General features: G+C 38.4%; 1 protein-coding gene across 2 annotated transcripts; it reads right to left on the reverse strand.

Moving 5' to 3' along the window:
• Positions 1–2,708: 2,708 nt before the first annotated feature.
• On the reverse strand, positions 2,709–21,201 carry POLR2F (RNA polymerase II, I and III subunit F). 2 transcript variants are annotated; one of them, XM_081330493.1, is made up of 6 exons: positions 21,009–21,201; positions 17,970–18,039; positions 16,225–16,355; positions 8,201–8,272; positions 7,948–8,067; positions 2,709–6,583 (listed from the first exon to the last, which is right to left on the reverse strand). In XM_081330493.1, the coding sequence occupies exons 1-5, from the start codon at positions 21,026–21,028 to the stop codon at positions 7,995–7,997; spliced, it is 366 nt and encodes a 121-aa protein (XP_081186619.1). In that variant the 5' UTR covers positions 21,029–21,201; the 3' UTR covers positions 2,709–6,583; positions 7,948–7,994. The 2 variants fall into 2 exon arrangements, with proteins under 2 accessions (XP_081186619.1, XP_081186618.1); XM_081330492.1 differs by lacking the exon at positions 7,948–8,067 and having other exon boundaries at positions 2,712–6,583.
• Positions 21,202–21,212: the final 11 nt, after the last annotated feature.

Genomic DNA, 21,212 nt, shown 5'->3' on the forward strand with positions numbered 1-21,212 from the left:
CCCACTTTTTTCACCCAACAATGGACCAGATGAGGATCGTTGGTCTTTCCAGTTAAACATTCCAAGCACGCTTTTCATTGTACTCTTCCAGTTCCATGGTTATCTGTTAAAGCCAATTGGGGTGTTCACACGCACCTAGTCAATCTTTTCTAGCTCTTTTATTATATTTGCTATTCTAAAGTCAGCTGCCTTTGAATATGAGGTAACATCTTTAATTTCCAAGGATAACTGTACTTGATAAGTCTATTTTACAGAATTGTACCTAATTCTTTTGTGGCATACATTCTATAAATCAACTGTGTCACATTAATGAGGGATCCTTTTTGTGATGCAACCAAACAGGTCGACTGTATAATTTTAAATTCTAAATATATAAAGTGAGATTAGAATTAAACCCTTCTAATTCAATTAATCCATCCAGTTTATCATCCCACTTGATTTGCAGCCCTTTGCGTCAGAGAAAAAGTGGGCCTTCTTCATCAAGCAGCTGTCAAATCACTTTAGCTATTTCTTTCATCTCCATTATTGCCATTTCTATTTTGGGAATTTTGGGAATTACACAAATGGACTTTCAAGCTTCCCCTCTATCCCTGAAACCAACTGATCCTTCCTGATTTGTCAGGTAGGTACTTAACAATCAGGAGGAGCAAATTCCCACTTTTGTCTGCTCCCCCAACTTAGTTTTATTCCACAAGATTTCTAAGATTAGGAATAGATGATACATTTTTCAGTCTGAAATATCATACCGAAACCAAAGGGTTTCAAAGTAAAAAAAGGAAATATATAGCCAAGATGATACTTACAATTCAGAAATTGCCATATTTTGCATACCAGCGTACATTTTGACTTATTCTGTGTGGGGGCACATGAAAAATGTAATGGTGGGTGGGTTGTGTATTTTGCCTGACATTATCTCCTTTGACTCTGATGGAAAACTTTGGCTCTAGGCTTCTGTTTAAATGTCTGTCCAAATGCTTTAAATTCCCAACAATTGGCAACTTGTGCCATGTTTACCATGGCACTAGGAGTTATTTAACCAGATGATTCAATGATCGCTAAGCAATCTGAGTTGAACTTTCCTAGGTAAAGGACAAGTAACAAGAGGAGATTAATAGGAAAGTGATAAGATCAATACAAATATATTTCTTCATCTGACCAATGAATTAACTTAAGATATACTTCATTTTAGAACTGAACAGCCATAGCTTCTTTCTTCACCCCTCTTACTACAAATCCTGAAGACTAGAAGCATAGAATCAGAATTGGAAGAGGGTGGGTGGGCCCTCTAAGTCCAATCTCCTGTGAAGGAATCCAAATTAAAGCATCCTAGTCAGATGGTTCCCAGTCCTAATTTGAATATATTCGGTGAAAAGCAGTCCACCTTTCTAGATAGCATGCTTCGTTTTTGATAGAGAAGGCATCTGTCTTCCTATATCTTTTTTTTAAAAAAATATACTTTATTAAACAAGTTTTAAATAAAAACAAGAACATTATTACAAAGTAATGAAAAGTGCGTTGAATAGAAAAACACCAAAACACCCTATACACCCAAAAACAAAAACATTAAACAAGACCGGGGAGTGTAATACTACCCCTAATTTTCTTTTTCTCGTACATCCCAGGCTAAGTAACCTTTAATTACCAAGTATTAGAAATCTATAATTGTATATATCTCCAGATTCTATACCTCAAATAATAATACACAATCATCTGGTATTTCCCCTGTTGAAGTTAAATATTCTATTTTGTAACCATGAATACCAGGAGTCCCAACTTTTATTAAAAAGTGATTCACTTTTCCCTTTGAGAATATATGTCATTCGATCTGACTCTGCGCATAGTAATACTTTCTCTATTACTTGATAATCCGCTGGGATTTCCTTCGTCTTCTAATATTGTGCATAAGTCATATGCGCCGCTGTTGTAATATGTATTAATAGATACCAAACATTTTTGGTACTTCTTGTGGCTTCATCCCCAAGAGGAAAATAGCTGGGTCCAATTGAAAATCATATCCTGTTATTTGAAATAACCAATTTTTTATATTGGTCCAGTAACGCCTAACCTTTGGACAAGTCCACCATTAATGGTAGAAAGTGCCCCTGGCAGAATCACATTTCCAACATTTGTCATTTGCATTGGGAAACATTTTTGAAATTCGTGCGGAAGCTAAGTACCATCTATACAACATTTTGTACATATTTTCTTTAAATGCTGTTGCTAATGTTAATTTTATATTTTTCTTCCAAATTTGTTCCCACTCCTCTAATTCTATAGTGCGACCAATATTTCTCCCAGTCTTCCTATATCTCAGCCCCATCCGGAGAGCAGGGGAAAAAAATGCAACCGGAACTAGTGCCGAGTCCACAGGAAAAGTTTATTGTCAACAGACAGCAATTCAAGGAAAAGCGAAGTCAGCGTTGGCCGCTACCTGCAACCAACGCCGCTAAATACCTGTCAAAAGCAAACGCCCACACCCCACCCAACCGCACCCACATCCGCCCATCCCCTGCTTAAGGCCCGCCCCTCCCCGGAAGAACCTTTTGGCCCTCGCCCTGACACCCAGTGCCCTCCACCGTCCCGGTAAGCCCCCACCCATGTCCACGACCCACCACCACCATGTACCGCCCCTACGTCCCACCCCAGGGCAGGCCCCACCCGGCCCTGACCCTTGGACACCGCCCCACCCCCCACGGACCCCGGCACCGCCAGGTCCTCAGCCACGCCAACAGGTCCAGCAGCCGCAATCCCTTGCCGCGCGTATAAGAGGGAGGGAGGCAGGAGGTACCCCTCAGCGGGCCCGCCAAGGTCACGTCCTCTTGTCTGCTCTGGCGCTGACCCGAATGCAGGCCCCGCGGTGGGAAGGAGCCCGTCCCCGACCAAGAAGGCCGCGGAGCCTGCTGGCACCGGGCGGAGCCCTGCAGGGCCGTCCTGCGCATGCGTGCGCTCCCCAGCCGACCAGGAAGGCGCAGGACGCCATCACGGGTGCTTCGCTGATCAAGGAAGCGCAGGAGCCGGCCGCCGCATAGCTGATCAAGGAAGCGCAGGAGCCGGCCGCCGCATAGCAGGTGCGTCTGAGGGACGGGTGGAGTGGGTCCATGGGTGTGGTGCTGGTCGTCGGGGCCCCGCTGAATGTCGGGCCCACGGGGCGCGACACTATATCTTGAACTCATTACTCTGTGTCCTGGATTCTGGACATCCATATGGACATTTTGCTATCCAATAAAAGAGAACTGACTCGCAGAAAAGGGTGAAACTTCCTTTGCAAAGTTTTATTCTTGCAAAATCTTTTGATGGTAGATAATTATTTAAGCATAAAAGCATGTTTAAATAATTATCTAAATTATAAAGAATGATACTTGGACAAGAAGACCTCCAAGGTCCCTTCCAGCTCTATTCTATTCTATACCCATGCTGGCTGGGAGAATTTTAGGATTGAACTCCATACATCTTAAAGTGGCTGAGGATGAGAAACTCAGGTATACAGAAAAGGCAAAAAAACAGAGTAAAAAAAGCTACTAATGCAATATAATGAAATAATGAAACAACAGTAAAAAAATACCAAAGCAAGAATGTTTGACTCCATTTTAAAGTATTGAAGCATCTGTGCAAATAGTAAGTTTATGCACAAAGGAGAAATACCAGCATTTGCACAAGTTGAAAATCATGGAAGGAGTAGTTCAAGGAGAGGGTACCACCATTCAAAAGGCCCTGTCTCGTTCTACAAATTTCCCTTTGGCGGAACCAAAAAAAAACCTACCAGAGTTCTGGGATTTGATACAATGCTGCAATTTAAAACAGTTGCCTTTGGGATGTTCAAGCAAAGGCAAAGATGTGTGGCCTATGTCCTCCCCAATGTAGGTGTGCCAATATCCAAAATTGGTCAGCTGGCATAGGCTTTTTTGAAAATTCCAAGTTGGAGTTCACACAACCAGAGGATGCCCTATTTGGAGGAAGCTCATTGAAAATAAGGAAAAAGCTAATGGGAAAACTCTTTGGCAAAGTTGGGAGGGACAGCCGAAAGAACTTTTGTAATAGCTCTAGGGAAGCACAGTTAAGACTGGAAATACATGACCTATTGCCAATGGGGAGATTGCCACAGCTAAAGGAACCACACACAAGGGACAAAAGGGATCGTTCCAGCTTACTTCAAGAGCTGTCTTTGTGCATCCTCAGAAGGAAAGCTGATTAAGAAGAGGTGATGTGCTTTCTTAGCCAATAAATTGCAGGAGTTAATGCCAAAGTGGCATGTTTGTCTTAAGAAAGTAGGATCCCGCATTTACCAGCTTCCACACTAGGCACAAAGAGACCGCACATTCCCCTACCAGTCTGCTGGGAGCTGGCCTAGAGCCTTTGCTATCCTTTTAATTGTATTTGATGTAGATGCAAGGGTTGAGGAAGGGGGATGGGGAAGGGAGAGTATTAAAACAAAGAAGCTTTTTTAAAAAAAAAAAAAAAAGAGGACCAGGAGAACAACTCCTGCGCTCCATTGTGGATGCCAAAACGATCACACAAAGACACATTTCATTACTGAAATTTCATCACACAAACATGATTAAACGCCAGAGGGAGTGGGGAGGCCAAGGAGATTTGTAAGTTATAACTCTAAAGATTAACCTATTATTGGCATAGTTGCTGTCAGCAAACACGACACATTCCTTGTGGTTGCAGTGCCTTTGTCGGTTGACAGTTGTTGTATTCTGTTAACTTCCATTTCACATTATTTCTGAAACTACTCTTTTTTTTTTAAAAAAATCATTATTTCCAAATATAAATTTCATTTGTATATATCAGTGTTAGCGTACATATAAAATGGGGCGCGGGGGGGGGGCAAGAATAGGTAAGCTGAAGTTGTAGGACTGCCTGCATTCCTTGCCCTAATTCCACAAACTCACTGGAAAAACCAGCTCAGATCTGGGGTAAGTCTGATGCACCCTTCTAAAGTAGAATTATAAAAGAATTTTGCCACAGTTTATATTGGGAGCAAATCTGGATATTCCAGCAGGAATGTTTCTTCGGAGTCTAGTTAGCATTAGTTTCTCTCCCAAAACTCCACATCTGAAACAAAAGATACAGGGATGTTGCATACAAAAAAGCAGTAGTTATATTTTTAAAAAGAACTTGCATTAAAATAAGTTACATTTTAAGAAAGTATGCACCAAGAGCCAAAAGCAAGGTAATCTGCATATTAAGCAAATCTTTATGGACAACATGCATTACATAACTTATAGCAGTGGTCCCCAACCTTTCTGACTGTGGACCAGCAACAGCTGCAACGAGGAGAGGATGGTTTCGCATGCACCACAGCTGCTTATACAAAATGGAGCTTCGTGTGCTTCCCTGCCGCTTGCACAGCTCAGTTTCCATCAGGCCACGGACTGGGGGTTGGGGACCCCTGACTTATAGGAATGTTTGCCTTTGTAGATTATGTTAAAATATCTTTACTGATTTCTTTTTTAAAAATCAATGCTGACAATATTTTTTTTTATATAAAGCTTCAAAAAATAAGTTCATTGCAGAAGCGTAAATAATTTTCATTGCAAAAGTACTTTTAAAATATTCTCTTTTACCATTTGAGTGACACAATGGATTTGGAGATTTATTTTGCAATAGAGTTCGCTTATTTATATAAATTTAAAACTTACTTTCCTGACATTTTAGGAATCGTGTAATTCTTCCCAATATGAACACGCGCTTACAGTAAGGCCATGCCAGATAGGGTGGGAAAGAAATGTACTGGTACATAGGTACCATAAAGCAGAGATTACAGATGTCAGGCTGACTCTCTCTAGATAGCTCATCAAGGCAACTATGCTTTTGGCTGTAAAACAGCCCCACTGTAAGGGGATCCTGTTGATTGATAAGAAGTCAGGGCAGGAAAAGGAACAATGGAAGATTTGATGAGAGTTGCTCTGTGATACTCCTGAGAAGCCCAGAGAGCCAGCCTTGATCAGAGGGGAAATTGGGGGTTTCCAAGGCAACTTGTTCCCGGGCACAAAGGCACGTCTGTTTGGTAGCGAGCAACAGAAATGCCTCCTCTACTACAGACCCCTGGAAAAAAGCGTAGGTTGAAGGCAAAGGGGTCTTTCAGTTGTCTTAAAGGACATCTGGAAGTTTGGCAGCTGCAGGATCACTTTAAAATCATTTGCGTATAACATGATGATTAGATACAACACTGAGGAAGCTTCTCCTGTGCCACCTTTGCATTTATAGCATTTGAAAGGCAGCAGGTACCTTGCTTGGCTCTGCAAAAAACAACAGAACTAAACCTACTGGGTCTTCCAAGATAATGGAAGACTGAACTGTAAACAAGAGAGAAAGAAAGGAAGAGAGCAAGATAGGCAGACCACTGGTTTTCTTTAGCATTATTTTGTGTAAAAGGGAAACATCCAAGACATTTATAGGGGGATTTTGGTATTTATTTACACAATATATATAATATATATCCATCGGTGCATTCCATAAAAACTGGAGTTGGAGCACAGAAGACATTTAATCTGTGATAATTAGTTCATCTACACCCCAGTCTTCATAACTTCCATCCGGCAGGTACCTGCGGATAATTATAGGAATCTTCCGAGCTCTGGAGGAGGGAAAGAGAAATTCATACTCAAAGGACATTAAATCATTGGTATTCAGTAGAACTCCAATAGTGTAATAAAACATTTCAAAGCCTTCAAAACCAAATCTAAAAATTCACCCACAGAAAATCATTGACTGTTCCTTACTACTTCTTGAAATTAAGCAGGAAATAATCTGAATGTAGGACTTCTGAATCTTAATTTTCCATGGAACTTTCCTAAGAGACAGGGATGCAACTGCACTGTAGAAAGACCATTCTGGGATCACACAAATCACTTTTCTAATACACATTGTTTAATTGTATATAAAGTGCTCATAGAGTGTAATGCCATAAACCAAAAAAAAATGCTCTGAGTGGAATACATAAACTATTAAAAACCTTTGGCAAACTGAACAACTTGGAACCTAAAGGAAAGAAATTTAAATCCAGTTCAATAGAAATAAGACTTTTTAAAGTCAACAATGTAATTAGTGAGCTTGGAATTTCTCCAGGACATCAGGTTTATAATTGCAATACGTGAAAAGTAAAAACATAAAAATATTTTTTAAAAGTTATAGGAGTTCAACAGAATGGTCCTGAAACCATAACCAGAATAGAATTTTTCAGGGAAATTATCACATTATGATTTTGTATTGGGGTTATACTAGTCAGAGCTTCGCATAGCTCAAATAAATATTAAAGCAAGTTTAGTTACATTAATGTTTGGGCTTACAAACGCCTTTCCATTAAATAATGTACAAATCTTGCATTATGTGCGCACGTGAGCCAAATATGAAGAAAGAAAAAAGTAGCTTTTAGTATTTCTATAATGGGAACTCATGAATCTCAAGTGCTTATAACAGAACAGTTTACTGTCATTTTTTTAGTTTCTATATAACATCTGACATTATAGCTCTCTAGCCAATGACATTTACAAAAAAAGAGCAACCAAATTATTATCTATATAAACCCTGAATTTCAAAATAACAGTCCTGAAACATTTCAGTTTTGAGAAAAAGGAAATCATCTACTGTGACTATACTTGTATGGGAGAAAAACAGAGATGGCAGGAACCAAATCATTAACTATTTTAAAGCTTTTAATTAAAACACCTGGGAAAATTATGGTACTGAAAATGTGACAAAAATATAATTATAAAAATACTATTCCTATGCAAAACAATAGTATTTCCTCTACTTAAAAAAGTAAAGGCACCCACAAAACGGAACACTGTGTATAACACTCTGTTAGTCTCTTATTGGACAACAGGAATTGTATTCAGATATTCTACATGTGCATAAAATTAACTAGCTCTTTCTTCCCAATAATTGCCTTTTTGTCACTTACAAATTGTAGGACAAACATCTGTAGCAATAAATATTTACTATTTATAGAGATTCCTCTCATCATCAATGTCCCAAAAATCATGGTTTTAAACTGTTTGTAGAACCATACAGGTAGGCAAGATTCCAGAGTGCAGAAAATTCTCTTGATCTAACGGACAACTGGAAGAACAGGAAGAGTGAAACTAGCATGTTCACCATACAGCCCCTCCTGCCTTAAAGTAGAATGTCCAAATCTAATTAGAGAGGGAACTGTTTATGCACACCTGCGCGTGGATAAAACTTCTCAACTTACTTCAGTTCTTTCATTGCAATCAGCAAGGGATCTCTTTCTCCTTCAAGCTCTACCATTACTGGGGCACACATCCTGACAGGAAAGAAGATTTAAGAACTTTTACTGCAACTGGAGTAAACAGTGGATATTAAAAGTTATCAAGTTAGATGAGAATAAGATATACCATTTGGTTTCCTGTCAAATTTGTAAGAAGCCTGGAGTTTTTAATTCTTGAAAACCTATGCTATAATCTTTGCTGTTTGACATTTTAAATACTTTCAATTTAGAGTTGGGGGGGGAGGGAGGTGTTGTACCTTTGAGTCAAGTCTTGACTTCTGTTGTGATTCAGGGTCAGCCTGTGGGTTCGGCAGTTGGGTCGGACGACTCAGAGGAGGAGGGGGGTGTTGAAGAGCTTGCTGAGGGGGTTGGAGAGCTTGCTGATGAGAGCCCTCAGCCAGGCCCCTCCCACCTGGTCACGACGGAGACCCAGCTGTGTGAGCCTGACAGCGTGGATGAAGATGACCCACAGCTGGCCCTATTCAAGGACGCCCGACGCAGGAGGCAGTCAATCAGGAGTAAACAGAGGAAGGCAATGGGACACCTCGGAAGGAGGCAGAGAGAAGCCACGCCCTGAACTGTATAAAAGGGGAATGCGTGGGAGGGCTGGTTTGCTGAAGGCAACCGCTTGAATAGTTCCTGTTTCATAGCTCCTGTTTCATGGTTGGTGTCTTGTTTTGCTCTGTTTTATGTTAATACATTTGGCAGGCTTAATTCCAGCCTCTTGCCGTTTGTAAAGGGGTTGTCCCTGCCTTTTCTGCAGGGCCGGTAGCAGGCTGGTACAGAACAACTTCTAGCAACCCTGGAGAGTCCCTGTAGTTTTCTGGGCAAGGGTTTTCAGAAGTAATTTACCACTGCCTGCTTCCTAGGGCTGAGAGAAAGCGGCTGACCCAAGGTTATCCAACTGTCTTTGTGCCTAAGGTGGGACAAATACTGATTATCTCCAAATTTCTAGCCTGGTACCTTAACCCCAAACTGGCTCTTTGCTATTTGTTGGATATATTTCAATAATAAAATGTTCAAATGAATTATAAATTAATTTTAAATTGCATATAGAAGTGGGGGAAATGGGGTCACTATTTTGGGCATAAAATGGAATAAAATACAAAAATAAAAGTAGGAGAGGCTCAATTCTCACACATGGACATTGTTATATACCTCTAGCAAACCAATCTCCATTGGCTTATCAAAGCAACTGTCTACCAGGCGATTTCTACTGAAATGAAGAAGAAAAATAACCAGCTACTAGTCCTCACTAATCACAATTGGGACCAGCAACTCCATCACTAAGTGACATAGTTGGAACATCAGAGTTATGACATCAGTTCTGGCTATAGTCATTAAACAAATCATCCATGGCCATTAACTGAGATGTTACATGACTGCAGCTTGCAACTTACTCCCAGTTTCTCTGATTTTATTGGAAGCCAGCTCAAAGGGAGCAAATAACAATCATGTGACCAGAAGCTGATGACCATCATAAATGCAAACTGGTCGCTAAGCACCCAAAGTGCAATCACATGACTGCAGGGACCCTGTGATGTAAGTTTAAGAACTGGTCATAAACCTAGTTTTTCAGTGCCATCATAATTCTGAATAGCCACTAAATGTGCAGTTGATAAATGAGGACAACCTGTAAAGTTTTGCCTTGTTAAACCTCTCGTAAGATGTTTTAAAGAAGCTCAAGAGCATTACATTCCTTCCTGGAGCAATACTGGGAGCATATTGGATAATGAAACATCTATCTGCTTTTAAAGGCCAATTCTTCTAAATACTTTTTTTCCACAAAAAAGTACAATTTTCCTGTTTAGCACCTTCACCTTTAATCTGAAAAATATTGTGTAACCCCAAAAATACAGTCTTATTCATGGATCTGTTTTCAGTGACTCATCTAAAAGTTCATCTGCCCAACTCTTGAATGCTGGATAGGAATATTCTGCTAGCAGCCTTCCCCTCCCATTATTCATATATTTCCCTGTATGAACTCTGAAAGCCATGTACATAGTAACATTTAAAATAAATGACCTATTTTTTAATGATACCTCACTAATAATTTAAATACATGCTCTGCCAAAGAGCCTTTCTCAAATATAGCCTCAGCTGCTGGAAGTTGTTATAGGCCCAGATTTTGCCTAAGCCTATAGCAAAATAGTTCTCTGATAGAGCAACTGGTATCAATGACTAATTTAATAAAGGGAAAATGTTTATTTTTTAAAAAAGAGACTTTACTCCTCCTCTCTAATCCAAAGTATATATCCATTGCATCCTCAGTTGCAGATGCACGCAAGAATGTGTAATTCAAATCATACTACTGTATGCAAAGTCATTGCACTCCTCTGAGGTTTGCCTATGGTTGTTTCAACTTTGCCTTTAAGCAACTTGAGGATTTATTTTATTTATTTATTAAACTTACTTTGAGCTTACTTTGCTACTGGGTCTCTGAAAGCCACTTCCTGTTCCATTATTGAAACTGATCTTTTTGCTTTAAAGACATTTCTCTGAAAAGATGTGTATTCATAATTTTAATTTTCTCCTTTAATAACTTTTATGATACACTGAAAGACTTAAGCTAGTTCCACACTTCCAGTTTAACCCAGCAAGAGGACAGGGCGCTCACTGTTTTGTGAAGGCAGAAATGTATGATGCCATCTTAGTGTCATCTTTACCCTGTGTTAGAGATTAAACTTGATTTGGGTGACAATATTATATAATGGAGTAAAAGCACCTTTAAGGAGTTAAACGGCCTAAGGGTGTGGCTGTAATTATTCTACATAAAAGAGAGTTAGATGTTACACGTAGTTGCTCTTGTATATGTGTTTGATGTTAGTGTTTGGATACCTCTTGTTCTCTTGTTTGCTAACTTGATATTTATTCTCTCAAGAATCAACTGCTTGCTACAGTGTATATTGTTTTTGATATTGGTAAGCAGCTTTTGTATTTTGATACTATGTTTTTTATGGACTGACTTTTATGTGCATGATACTGGATTGATACTTGGACTATTTCTTACTGTGTTTCTTTTTGTTGTCTGAGTAAAAATAAGTTATAAAACTCGTGTTAGTGCATTACTGTTTGCCTAAAAGTCCCAGTACAACTTCCACTGTGTATTAATAATACTCTGTTAAACAAACCATTTTTTCAACAACATATTCTAACAATGGTTATGGGCCCAGATCCAGTGTGGTGCTGAGGACAGGCACAGTATTGTAATTATATTTACTAACTGAGTTTTCAAATTGAGACAATGGCACAAGGACTATTCAATCCATTCTGCATTACCCGGCTTAATGGGTCAAACTACGTATCCTGGTCTACACAATGTAGTTTGCTATTACAAAATCAAGGTCTTTGGAAAATAGTCCATAATCCTCCTGATGTAACTGCCTGGGATCCAACTAATGAAGAAGATAACAAGAAGATTATAGACTTCAATAAAGACAATGATAAGGCTTTATCTATCATTGGGCTAACATTAGGAGACCAACAGCTAGTCCATGTGCGTGGAGAAGAATCTGCTGCTAAATGTTGGGCTAAGTTGAAAAAGATTTTTGTTCGGGACAGTGTTGGTGCTCATATAAATCTTACCAGAAAGCTATTTAGAGCTAGACTGGAAAAGAATGGCGATATGTTAGCTCACCTTAACTTTATAAAAGCAACTTTGTTGGAACTGCAAGAAAAAGAACTTATTTTCTCAGAGCTTCACCAGGTTTACATCATTTTATCATCATTGGATGAGAGCTACGATGCCTTTGTATCGTCCTTGGAGGTTTTGTCCAAAGAAGACTTAACTGTTTCTTCAATAACTGGAAGGTTGTTGGAAGAATCAAGATGTCGTATGGAGAGAAAACAGTTGAGAGAGCCATTGCAACAAGAAATAAAGAAGACTGAATCTGCTTATATTTTAAGGAAATGCTTTAATTGTGGGTTAAAGGGACATATTGCTAAGTTTTGTCAGAATAGTAATTGTCAGAGAAAGGAAAGCCATAGAAAGAATAAAAAGCTGATTAATGTAGCTGTAGCTAATAGAACTACTAATAACCACAATTGGTGGGTGGTAGATAGTGGAGCTACACACTGTATTTCAAAAATAAAAAGGGATTTTGAGAATATAAGGTCTAGTAAAAAATATATTTCTATGGCTAATGGCTGGAGAGTCAAGGTCTCTGGAGAGGGTAAGGTTTACTGTTCATTTTTAAAACAAAATTTGGAAATGCTATATGTTCCCAGATGTGATTATAATCTATTATCAGTTAAGGCATTATTGGAAGCAGGTTTTAAAGTTACTTTCCAAGGGGAGGAATGTCTTATTCAAAAGAGTGAAGTGAACTTAATAGCTAATATGAAAGATGGTTTGTTTGTAGTTAGCAATGATCCTATTATAATGGCTACTACTTGTACAAATCAAAAACCACATGATGAATGTATTCATTTATTACATAGAAGATTAGGTCATGTGAATTTTAATACACTAAAAAGAACTGTAGCTTTGTCTAATGGGTTTAAGTTAAAGGCTTGTAAGAAATATCTGCAGTGTAACGTATGTGGTAGAGAAAAGAGCAGGGCAGCACCAGCTAATAGGTTAGATGGATTTAAAACCACAACTCCATTAGAACTGGTATTTATGGATTTGATAGGTCCTATGAAACCCAGTTTAGGGGGTGCTTGCTACATATTAAATATTCTAGACCATTATAGCAGATATGGGTTCTGTTATCTCCTTACGTCAAAAACTGAAACTACACAAACAATATCTAATTGGCTCAAGTTTGTACAAAGGAAAACTCAGTTAAATGTAAAAACCATAATAACAGATAATGGAACTGAGTTTGTTAATAAACAGTTCAATGAGCTGTTAGTTTCAGAGGGAATAGAGCATAGACGTACAGCTCCTTATAGACCTCAGCATAATGCATTTGTTGAACGGAGGGGCCAAACATTGCAAGCTATGATTAGATCTATGATTGAAGATTCTGGTTTACCTGATAGCTTATGGGGAGAAGCAGCAAAATGTGCTAATCATATTTTAAACAATGTGGTTAGTTCAGCTACAGGTAAAATTCCTTATACCTTATGGTATAAGAGAAAACCAAATCTTAGTTATATTCACACATTTGGGACACCTGCTTGGGTACATATTCCAAGTTCAATAAGAAATAAAGGAGAACATAGAGCTAAACAATTATTTTTTGTTGGCTATGAGTTAAACCATAAGTCTTATCGGTTCTGGGAGAAAGGTACTAAAAACATTTATTGTAGTTCTAGCGCTGTTTTTCAAGAACAGTCAGGCTGGGAAAGGGTAGAAGATATTGTATATATTCCTCAACAAGATTTAACTAACTCCTCAAATGAAAGTGATAAAGAAGAGGAGGAACCTGCTAGAGAGATCAAACAAGAACCACTGATAGTGGAGACAGGAGAGGAAGAAGATAATAATGTAAATGTACCTATAAGTCCAATAATTCTCAGAAGGTCTAACAGGGAAAGACGACAGCCTGATCGTTTCGAGGCAGGTTTAATTTGTCAAATAGACATTGAACCTTCTAATGTTGAAGAAATAAAAATGTATCCTGAGAATGAAAGAAAGAATTGGAAAGTAGCTATGGATAAAGAAATAAAGTCTTTGCAAGATCTTAATGTTTATCAAGAGGTTAAAATACCTAAAACAGAAAAGTTAATTGGATGTAAATGGGTTTTTAAACTGAAAGAAAGTGTTACAGGAGAGGTAATACATAAAGCAAGATTAGTTGCTCAAGGATTTGCACAGAATAATAGTGATTATGATGAAGTATTTTCCCCAACGTTAAGAGCTTCCACTCTTAGGGCTGCTTTAGTTTGGGCAGCAAATAAGAATTATAGTATAAAACATGTAGATATTGAAACTGCTTATTTGCATGCAACATTAAACCATGATATATATATGAAAGTTCCATCAGGAATAGAAAGTAAGGTAGGGTACTGTTGGAAACTGAATAAGAGTTTGTATGGTTTAAAACAGTCAGGTTATGAGTGGAATAGATGTTTAGTAAAAGAGTTAAATAGTTTGGGATTTAAAGCTAGTATTGCAGATCCTTGTTTATTTATAAAACAGCAAAATAGTGAATTATCATTGTTATTATTATTCACTGATGATATTGCTATTATAGCAAAAGATGAAACAGAAACTGAAAGAATAATTTCAGGGTTAAAAAGAAAATTTAGAGTAAAAGATCTAGGAGCTATTAGTCATTATCTAGGGCTGGATATTGTCAGGACTAGTAAGGGATTTAAACTGTCTCAAGCTAAGAAAATTAATGGTTTGCTGAAACGTTATAATATGGAAAACTGTAAACCAGCAAAAACACCTATGGTTCAAGGTTTTGAGAGTTCAGCAGATAACAGCAATGTCTTTGATAAAAAGATATATCAATCATTAATAGGCAGCTTGATGTATTTATGTAACTGGTCAAGACCTGACATAGCATTTACAGTTAATCATTTAGCTAGATATTGTGAGAATCCTACAACCAGATGTTGGCAAGGTGCGAAAAGAGTTTTAAGATATTTGAAGCACACCATACATTATTCTCTATATCTAGAGCCAACAAAGGAATTGGAACTAAAAGCATTTGCAGATGCTAGTTTTGCATCTGATACTGTAACCAGAAAATCCACTTCAGGATTGGTTGTATTATTGGGAAACGCTTTAGTAGGATGGAGGTCTAACAGACAGAAGCATATAAGCTTATCAACAACTGAATCCGAATTTTCTTGTTTATCTTTATTATGTACTGAGCTATTGGTATGGAAACAATTATTGTTTGATATGGGTTTAAATTGTAATGAACCAATAAAAGTGTATGAAGACAATCAAGCAGCTATAAAATTAGCAACTAATGCTGCAGTGAAAACTAGATCAAAACATACGGATCTACGGTATCTAAATGTCAGACAATGTGTTAAAGATAATTTGATTAAACTGGAATATTGTGCAACTGAAGATAATATTGCTGACCAGTTTACTAAAGCTCAGGGTGCTATAAAGCATAAATCTGTTTGTGATATGTGTAATTTGAGATTGTAAAAATATATGTATAATATGCCACCCAAAAGGGGAGATTGTTAGAGATTAAACTTGATTTGGGTGACAATATTATATAATGGAGTAAAAGCACCTTTAAGGAGTTAAACGGCCTAAGGGTGTGGCTGTAATTATTCTACATAAAAGAGAGTTAGATGTTACACGTAGTTGCTCTTGTATATGTGTTTGATGTTAGTGTTTGGATACCTCTTGTTCTCTTGTTTGCTAACTTGATATTTATTCTCTCAAGAATCAACTGCTTGCTACAGTGTATATTGTTTTTGATATTGGTAAGCAGCTTTTGTATTTTGATACTATGTTTTTTATGGACTGACTTTTATGTGCATGATACTGGATTGATACTTGGACTATTTCTTACTGTGTTTCTTTTTGTTGTCTGAGTAAAAATAAGTTATAAAACTCGTGTTAGTGCATTACTGTTTGCCTAAAAGTCCCAGTACAACTTCCACTGTGTATTAATAATACTCTGTTAAACAAACCATTTTTTCAACAACATATTCTAACACCCTGCTGGTAAGGTAACTGACATCTGTGTTTTTTGTGCTGAATGATGGTGCAAGCAGGGCAATCCTGTCCACCTGCTCTGCTTCATTCCATTTTACAGAGGTATTTCCATTTCAATTCGCTGATGTGGGTCACTAGTCTTCAAACACATGCCCAATGAAGGGACAGCAATAATTGCTGTTTTTCTAGGATGGGTGGGAAGGAAAAAAAGCAGAGGAATCGACCAATTGGGGGCTGTCTTAAGATCTAGATAGAATACCAAGCCATAACTATGGCAAAGTAGATGAAAGGGTGGAAATCTGCAAAGAAATTTCATTATGCATTGGAGGCAAACAGCTGAAAGCTGGAGAAGCCTTCAGACAATCATTAGTATAAAAGATGAGTAAGTAAATAAATATATATTTACGCTATCTGGAGGGCACGGGTACCAAGAACTCTGGCCCGCTCATATTTGGTCATGTAAGGAGTAGTGATCCGCTTCTGATTTGCCTGTTGTCGCTCTCCAGATGGCAAGATTTCCACATTTTCCTGACCCTCCTATGGAATAATGCAAAGAAAATGTAAACACACACAGCTGTATGCCCTGTCATCTGAGCAGTCATCAAATTGAAACCAATGAATAAAGTAGTGGCTAAAATTGTGGAAACCTTTTTGGAAAAGTGTATCTTTAAGGTTTGATGGCTAATACCACTTTTTTTTGGAGTAGTACCATAAAATTATATATCAATGGAAAGATAATCTAATCAAGAATGTAATGCAACAAAGTTTATTCAATTATCTGTACTCTACCCTACGAAAAGTTATAGCCAAATAACCAGAAAAAGGAAGCACAACTTGCTTAGGTTGATATGTGGTAGCTTTCCTTCATCTGATTGTAGCCAATGAGCATGAGTGTTTAGAGAGCCAATCAGGTGTCATCTTGTTTTGGCAATGAGACAATCAGATCACAGTAGGATTCAGTTATTGATGTCTGAGAGGAGGACATTTGTCAGTGGGTTATGTGATCACTATCAAATTGGTTGGGTTTTTTATGTTCTTTCATTTAGTGAAACGTAATAAAATTAAAGTAATGGTGCAAAGAAAGCGATGTAAAATAGTATTATTAAGTGAACAAGGTTACAGTTACAAAGAAATTAGAAGAAAAATTGGTGGAAACTTAACCAAAGGTGGCATTTCTACTGTACACTTTTTCCAAAAGGTTTCCACAATTTTGGCCACTACTGTATGAATGGAAAATATTAAATAAGGTTCTACAACAAGAATGCTATTAGGTAAAAGGCCTAATACATGATGGTAAGTTTTTTCTTTGAAAACAGGCATTAACCTATGAATTCATATATTTTCTAATCCATTTTCTAAAGTTCACATTTTATACTACTTAAGCATTGGGACTTTACAGATCTAAGTTACCAGTATAAATTTATATTCTATTCTCATTGTCCTTAGTTTCTAGTCCAGACATGTCAAACTCGCGACGTCACGTGACGTTGCGCGACGTATCGGAACTTTTTCCCATTGCCGGCAATGGGATGGGTGCGGTTTCTCTGTGACGCTCCGGCCCATGGGCCAGCAGTTTGACACCCCTGTTCTAGTCAAAGAAACAAAATATATGCCTTGGGTAAAAAAAAATGTAGAACAGACTTTGAGAGAGATAAGAGGGATACAAATGACCAAAACTTTCAAGACTCTATTGTTCTGCCTTACTATGATAAAGAATATTCCTGGAATCCCTGCCAGTTTCTGGCCTACCTCAAAGGACTGACATAATTTTTGAAAACCTGTCCAAGTTTCTTTCTGTCCCATTTTTTAGTACACAAAATCATGGTAAGGTTATTTTGAGTTTGTTTTTCATGCTTTCCTCCTCTAAGGACTGTATAACCTTTTCTCAAAGTCCCTCTTTAACAGTTTGCTCCTTCTTTCTCCTCTTAAGTAGTCCTTTCATAATTTCCCTAAAATCACTTCTATATTCATTTACATCCTAATAACATACATAAATGTAATCTTCCAAAAGTATTCATTTTGCCGGTTAAGAATGACAGAAGTTAACTCTAATACATCTAGAAGCTATTTCACTCATAAAATATCTTCCTACTTCAAATCATTCACCAGATTGAAGGCTGTTTTAGAATATCACAAACTGAAGTCACTTACCTCCTCAACATTTTCTAGATCATCAAGTCCTTCATCTTCTTCCACATCATCAAAATCATCTCCATCAAAACTAACAGGAGAAATATATTAATAATTTATGGATAATTCTCTAGCAAAACCCTTCATCCCTAAATTATTCACTGTAAGTACTACAAGCTAAATGTCACAGCTGATGTCAATTAGCTACCTTGACCAAAACAATGCAAGACTGGACTTGATTTATATGTGGAAGGGAAATCACTAGGAAACCCCAGGTTTATAAATCAGGCTGTGAATGGATCACAGAGAAGTCAAAAAGGGAACAATTCTGTCTTTAGGCTGGAGAAAATGAGTTTCTTTCAAATTCTGTGGCACAAGCCAGAAAAAAGAAACATTCTTGATCTTTTAAAAGTCATTAAATCAACAGGCATGAACTTGGAAACTACAGCAATTCTGTCCCCTGAATGTACTCTGTGATGGTGATAAGCAACAGCTAGTTACAGGTGAAACTCGAAAAATTAGAATATCGTGCAAAAGTTCATTTAATTCAGTAATGCAACTTAAAAGGGGAAATTAATATATGATAGAGTCATTACATGCAAAGCAATAGTTCAAGCCGTGATTTGTCATAATTATGATGATTATGGCGTACAGCTCATGAAAACCCAAAATCCACAATCTCAGAAAATTAGAATATTGTGAAAAGGTGCAATATTCAAGGCTCAAAGTGTCCCACTCTAATCAGCTAATTAAGCCATAACACCTGCAAAGGGTTCCTGAGCCTTTAAATGGTCTCTCAGTCTGGTTCAGTAGGAATCATAATCATGGGGAAGACTGCTGACCTGACAGTTGTGCAGAAAACCGTTATTGACACCCTCCATAAGGAGGGAAAGCCTCAAAAGGTAATTGCAAAAGACGTTGGATGTTCCCAAAGTGCTGTATCAAAGCACATTAACAGAAAGTTATGTGGAAGGGAAAAGTGTGGAAGAAAAATGTGCACAAGCAGCAGGGATGACCGCAGCCTGGAGAGGATTGTCAGGAAAAGGCCATTCAAAAGTGTTGGGGACTTTCACAAGGAGTGGACTGAGGCTGGAGTCAGTGCATCAAGAGCCACCACACACAGACGGATCCTGGACATGGGCTTCAAATGTCGTATTCCTCTTGTCAAGCCGCTCCTGAACAACAAACAACATCAGAAGCGTCTTACCTGGGCTAAAGAAAAACAGACCTGGTCTGTTGCTCAGTGGTCCAAAGTCCTCTTTTCTGATGAGCAACTTTTGCATCTCATTTGGAAGCCAAGGACCCAGAGTCTGGAGGAAGAATGGAGAGGCACACACTGCAAGATGCTTGAAGTCCAGTGTGAAGTTTCCACAGTCTGTGTTGATTTGGGGAGCCATGTCATCTGCTGCTGTTGGTCCACTGTGCTTCATTAAGTCCAGGATCAACGCAGCTGTCTACCAGGAGATTTTGGAGCACTTCATGCTTCCTTCCACAGATGAGCTTTATGGGGATGCTGACTTCATTTTCCAGCAGGACTTGGCACCTGCCCACACTGCCAAAAGCACCAAAACCTGGTTCAATGACCGTGGGATTACTGTGCTTGATTGGCCAGCAAACTTGCCTGACCTGAACCCCATAATCTATGGGGCATTGCCAAGAGAAAGATGCGAGACATGAGACCGAACAATGCAGAAGGGCTGAAGGCCGCTATTGAAGCATCCTGGTCTTCCATAACACCTCAGCAGTGCCACAGGCTGATAGCTTCCATGCCACGCCGCACTGAGGCAGTAATTGCTGCAAAAGGGGCCCAAACCAAGTACTGAGTACATATGCATGCTTATACTTTTCAGAGGTCCGATATTGTTCTATGTACACTCCTTGTTTTATTGATTGCATGTAATATTCTAATTTTCTGAGATTGTGGATTTGGGGTTTTCATGAGCTGTATGCCATAATCATCACAATTATGACAAATCATGGCTTGAACTATCTTGCTTTGCATGTAATGAGTCTATCTCATATATTAGTTTCCCCTTTTAAGTTGCATTACTGAAATAAATGAACTTTTGCATGATATTCTAATTTTTTGAGTTTCACCTGTATTAAGCTTTCCAAATTTGTAACTTCAGAGACCACTATAACCTACTGGTTCCTTCTTAAGTTCTAACAAATTTAGAGCAAAATAATACATGAGTAAATGACCTATTGGCATGGCTATTGCTATTTAACATAGATGATATAGAGAATGCATTCTATTCTCAAATTCCTTCCATCCGCTCAGGATGAAGTTTGAGCAAAAGTATAAAGTTAATTAAAATATACATATTAATATATTTAAAAGTCTGATTTGACTAGGTATCCTAATTCCTCACTGACAGGTGATAAAGAAGACAAAATTATAAAACAAAGGATTCTTGACTTTAACTGTATTTCAACTGCCACATCTAAAGGGCATACTGAAAATGTGGGTCATTTAGCTTCTCAAAATAAAGCATGCTTTAGTCAGATCCAAATTTATATATGGGTGGGAGAGACTGTAATTACTCTCCAGTTTCAGTGATGAGCAGAGAAAGAATATGCCATGCCAGTTAAAAATATGTTTGGAAAAATCAGTGTGTAGTACAATTGTTTGAGTAAGGTTACTACTTAAGATTCAAATTTCTCCATAACCATGGGCCCAGCTCATTATTATGTAATTACTCCAAAGTCCGTGCATGGGTAGCTATCGCTTTAGGACTGGTTCAACGGTGAACGTCGGATATTCATTTTGATAATAAAAACAGTGTTAATATTAATCATAGCAATATAAGGGGGAAAACAATAGCTGAAAAGCAACATTCTTCTTGAAATCACGAACTGAAGTTGAATCCAGGGCAGCGTCTCACAGCTCGGCTTAAAGCAGTTGCAGGAGGCTGTTTTCCCGACCGCAGGTGGACCGGCTAAGCAACCCCCTTTCTTCCACCCTGGATCGGCTCTGGAAAATGAGACTTAGCCCGACACCCCGGAGACGCCAAAATTTGGGCAAGAGGTTAAATATTGATTTCTTATTCACGCGCTTACTTATCCTCGTTGTCCGACATGTTGAGGCCTTCCCTCGTTCAGAGCGGACTCTCACGATCACAATTCCCAGCAGAAACCAAGCAACCTCACGGGAGACGTGAAGAGGCCAGGAACATCCCCACCGGCAAGCCCGCGAAGGAAAACAAACTCACGCACTTCCCGTCGAAGAGCACGCAGAGTGCGAACACTTCCGAGGTCAGGGTT

Source organism: Vipera berus, assembly GCF_964194415.1.
Source record: "Vipera berus genome assembly, chromosome: 6".
Taxonomy (NCBI): Eukaryota; Metazoa; Chordata; class Lepidosauria; order Squamata; family Viperidae; genus Vipera; species Vipera berus.